General features: G+C 49.9%; 1 protein-coding gene across 1 annotated transcript; it reads right to left on the reverse strand.

Moving 5' to 3' along the window:
* Positions 1–1,954: 1,954 nt before the first annotated feature.
* On the reverse strand, positions 1,955–3,463 carry LOC308294106 (DNA-directed RNA polymerase III subunit RPC4-like; the record flags this gene model as incomplete). Its single annotated transcript, XM_080736830.1, has 1 exon — positions 1,955–3,463. The coding sequence occupies one exon, from the start codon at positions 3,461–3,463 to the stop codon at positions 1,955–1,957; it is 1,509 nt and encodes a 502-aa protein (XP_080592956.1).
* Positions 3,464–4,876: the final 1,413 nt, after the last annotated feature.

Below are 4,876 nucleotides of genomic sequence, written 5' to 3' on the forward strand. Positions count from 1 at the left end.
AAAAAAATCACACCCAGTGTGAAGTGAGTGGTGCCTTTTATGATTTAATTGTGGGCTCGCTTTAGCGAGCACACTTATTTATCCCATCTCCATTTTTTGGTGCCTAAAACTAGTCTTTTGTTATTGAGCTACAAATATTGTTTAAACTTCAACTTGTTCAGCTTTACGCAGTTCTGTGTGCTTGTATTTTTCTTGTTATTGCGACCGTCAGGTCGCAGTTACTATCAAAACCTCCACCGGCTGTCAGTCAGTCTGTCTGTCAGTCTGTAAGTCACACGTCACACTTTTGCCCTTCTCATATCTCCGCCACCGTTGCCCCCATCCATGCCAAAATTTGCACACACACTCCTTGCCTGCCAAACCACTACCTCCACCCCTTCTGGGCACTGCTCCAACAGATTTTGCCCTAAAATCACGCAAATCGGTACACAGTATGTCTACACTCATGTCATCAACATGGATCTGTCCCATATAGCGCCACCATCAGGCCGATTTTTTCAAACTCATTTTTGGACACTGCTCCTACACATTTTGCCCTAAAATCACGCTGCGACCTGACGGTCGCTTATCTCCCGATTAGGGAGTCTTACTGGAAATCTTTTATATTTTGTGAGATTTGTGAAGAAACACTTTCTCAGTTAATTCCTATGGGAAATTAATTTTGTCTTACCATTTATATTACTGCCATCCACATTATTTGGCACTTAAAACAAGTCAATATGTTTTGAGTTATACATTTTGTTCAAACTTCAACTTGTTCAGCTTTACACAGTCTGCTTGTATTTTTCTCGTTACCAATTCTTATACCTGTTGAGATTTTGGAAATAAACTGTTTCCTAGTGAATTCCTATGTGAAATGAATTTTATATATATATATGTCACGGTTAGATAGAGAAACGGTTAGATAGAGAAACGGAGCGCTCGCCGTGCGGCACGGGGCGGAACAAGCGGTCGCCACAACAACGTCCTCCAGGCGGAGCCGCTCGATTATCCACGACATTGCAAGCGTCGCGAAGGCCAGCGGACCTTGGTCCTGCTCTTCGCCCCGAGCGCCGCAGGCGCGAGTGGCCGCGAAGAGCGGGCCAGGGCCGCGCGGCCGGCGGAGCGCCGCGCGAGTTACGAAGCCGTGGTGAATGCAATCGTTATATTTATGCCCAGGCCGTAAGGTTACGGCCTGGGCAAGCTAGGCTAGGCTAGGCTAGGCTAGGCTAGGCTAGTAAATAAAGAAAGAGAGTCGCAAACGAGTGACGTCAGCGCCTTCACTAGTGAATGGCTGTCGTCGCCATCTGGTGGTGATTGGTGTGTGGTGAACGACAAAACAAGCGCTCTTACCACAGTCTAACCGAGTTACCCAAACTAACCGTAACATATATATATATATATATATATATATATATATATATATATATATATAGGCTATATATTATATATATATATATATATATATATATATCATAATATACTTTGTGTTTTCAGCGAGCCCATGCAGTTTCTCTAGGAACTGCATTTCTGGTTTCATTAAGCGTCCCGCAAACTTGTGTGGGACATACGTACAAACAGACAAAGCCAGATGTAGGAGCGTTCAGCGCTGCTCATAAATTGCTGATCTACAAGCTCACAATGTGTCACAAATCACAATGTGATGAATGGTGAGCTTTTGTAGATCGGAATACGCAGCCCTCACACCCACATCGCACCTCCGATCTGATCGATATGACCATATATGGAGATCTCTCTATTTGCCATTCTCTTTCATGCCCATATACCGTATGCATATACCTGATGTCTCATCGGTATATGCCCATATATGGGCATGTAACAGGGTTATGCAATTAGAAAAATCCATTCAAATCCATGGTTCCATTGTACAAATGGAACCACGATGGCCTCCATTTCCTTCCATTTGTGCACTCCCTGAGTAACACTAAAGGTTTTACTAGAATTCTGAACATTATCACGTTCTGTTCTCCAGGAGAGCCTCAAAGTCTGGCGAGCAAACTAGTTTCTGTTTGACGTGTCCCAACACCGCCATGTCCCCCGTCCCTCCGTCCGTCCCGATGGACACCAGGTCCTGGAGGAAAGCACACGGAGCGCCCAGAGCCACGTCCAGCGTGACGTCTCCCAGAATGAGCTGAACGCGGCCCGACCTCCGCACCACCATCTTCCCCACCAGACCCTCCCTCAGGTCACGCAGGGTGCAGTCGTTCTCCTCCTCCTCCTTCGCTCGCTTTTGCTGAGTCTGTGTTTTCACGAGCAAAGACTGGCCCCCGCCATGCGCCGTGCGTGCCTCTGGCCCCTCTACCGGACGGCTCTCTTTGGCTCGGGGCGGGCCGGGCAGGGAGTCGGGGAGCTGCATGAAGAGCAGCTCCTCCCCTGCGCCGAGACTCCATCTGTGCAGGAGGTCAGCCAGGACGTCAGGCTCAGGGGGAGCAGGAGCTTGGGACCGATTGTCTGCCGGTTCCTTCTTAATAATCGGGAGGGCGCCGTCTTCAGGCGGCTCCTGTTTCACTCTAATCACAGGTCGTCCTGTGGGCTCTCCTTCGTCCTCCTCGACCTTCTCGACTTTAAGAAGAGCAGCGTCGGCATATTCCTCCCTGAATCCCCATCCCGAGACAGCGAGGGGAAGCTGGACGGGACAGTTCCTCTCTTCGCTCCTCAAGGTGGGGTCGTCCAAAATGTTGATGCGCTCCAGATCGCGTAGGATCTCCTTGGTGTCCTCCTCTGCCTCCCTCTTGATTTTGACGACAGGCGAGGGTCCCGCGCTCTCGTAAGCGGGGCCTCTCCTCTTGACCGCCGCCTCCGCGGGACGCTCTTCGAAGATAGAGTGGGACTGGATGAGTTCCGGTCGACCCCTGCCTCGACCCCCTCCTATGTCCCTCCTCTCTCTCCTCGGTTCGCCGCCGCCTTCGGCTTTCGCTTCTCCTTTGGTTCTCCGGGCGATGATGTTTGGGGTGAAAGTCGCCTTCTTCACCCCTCCCAGGGTGAGGTCTCTGGAGAGCATGGTGGGGAGGCGTCCAGGAGACAGATCTGCTGGGAGTCTCCGTCCCTTCATCAGCATCCCCCTGCCACTGCCTCCTGGCGTGGACGGGGAGGCACGCTGACCACTGGCTCCTGGCGTGGATGGGGACGCACGCTGACCACTGGCTCCTGGCGTGGACGGGGACGTGCGCTGACCACTGGCTCCTGGCGTGGATGGGGACGCACGCTGACCACTGGCTCCTGGCGTGGACGGGGAGGCACGCTGACCACTGGCTCCTGGCGTGGATGGGGACGCACGCTGACCACTGGCTCCTGGCGTGGACGGGGACGTGCGCTGACCACTGGCTCCTGGCGTGGATGGGGACGCACGCTGACCACTGGCTCCTGGCGTGGACGGGGACGTGCGCTGACCACTGGCTCCTGGCGTGGATGGGGACGGGGACGTGCGCTGACCACTGGAGTTGTTAGAGCCTGGCTCAGCCATCTTCAGCTTGTGTCCTCCTCAGATCATCAGACAAATATAAATAACCTCCAAGGTTGTTGGAACATTCATTAGCTATGTAAAACAAATATATCACTGGTCACAATCTGCGATACTGATGTCGACACTTCTGTCATCACTTATATACAGTACATCATCCGTGCCCAAATTTGGATCGCCCTGTCACCATGACTCAGACATAACCATATATAGAGTTCGCACTGCAGCTACACCCAAATATGGCATGTGACATGCTGACGGTGACAGTATGACATCAGAACCAAACAACCTGTGTCATCATGGCAACAGACTCAAACAAATCATATAAAGATCCATATGAATTCGGATGCAACTAACTTAGAACTCTGGTTGTTATGGTTACTATGGGTCGCAGCGCCGCCGGAACTAATTTACAGTAGGGGGTGCTGTCACGCGCCCCTCATGCACGTGCGCGCAGCGCACGTGCACGTCTCGCGCGCGCGAAAATTTGGCGTTTTTTATCGGTTTTTATCATGTTTTATTCGGGTTTCCGCAGTCTATTTTTTAGCTAAATGTAACACAATCTCGGGCAAGGACCACTTGCAGGTTGAGAAGACACTTAACTCTGAACTAAGTAAGATCTGCACATGGCTTAACGACAACAAATTATCAATTCACCTGGGAAAAACGGAGTCCATCCTCTTTGGAACAAATCATAACCTCAAAAAGGTCGATAACTTCACAATCAAAGTGGGTGACAAGGTCATAACACGAAAAAACGAAATCTCTTACTTAGGATGTATCCTGGAAACTAATCTTTCCAGTGAAAAGATGACTTCTAAAGTAATAAATAAAATCAACCAACGAACTCGTTTCCTACAGAGGATAGCCCCGATGGTCAATTTTAACACACTGAAGACCATAGCTGGTGCAATAATCCAGCCCCTCTTTGACTACGGAGTCCACGTATGGTATCGTGACGCCCCACAAGCCCTGAAAACTAAACTCCAAACAGCCCAAAATAAACTAATTAGGGTCCTGCTTAGCCTTCCCTATCAGACTCACCTCACCGCTACTCACCAATTAAGAGTGGGGTGGCTCAGAGTAGATGACAGAGTACAGCAGCTTGCAATGGGCCTGGTGTACAAGATACACTACACCACTATGATACCCAAGTACCTGTCAAAATACTTTATAAACATTAAGGATGTCCATAATTACAACACCAGAGGCAGCGCCACAGATCACTTTCAACCCAGAGTCAAAACCAACAAAGGGTCAAACTCTTTTTTCTGCTATACCACCAAAATGTGGAAAGCCTTACCGAAGGCCATAAAGGAGTGTGGATCACTTGCATCCTTTAAAATTGCCCTGAAAAGCCACTTACAGGCAGCAGCCGTTCGCAACTGGTAATAATGAACCTAGCCCCAACCCTAC

This window comes from Nannobrachium achirus (genome assembly GCF_963921795.1).
Source record: "Nannobrachium achirus genome assembly, chromosome: 11".
NCBI classification, from domain to species: Eukaryota; Metazoa; Chordata; class Actinopteri; order Myctophiformes; family Myctophidae; genus Nannobrachium; species Nannobrachium achirus.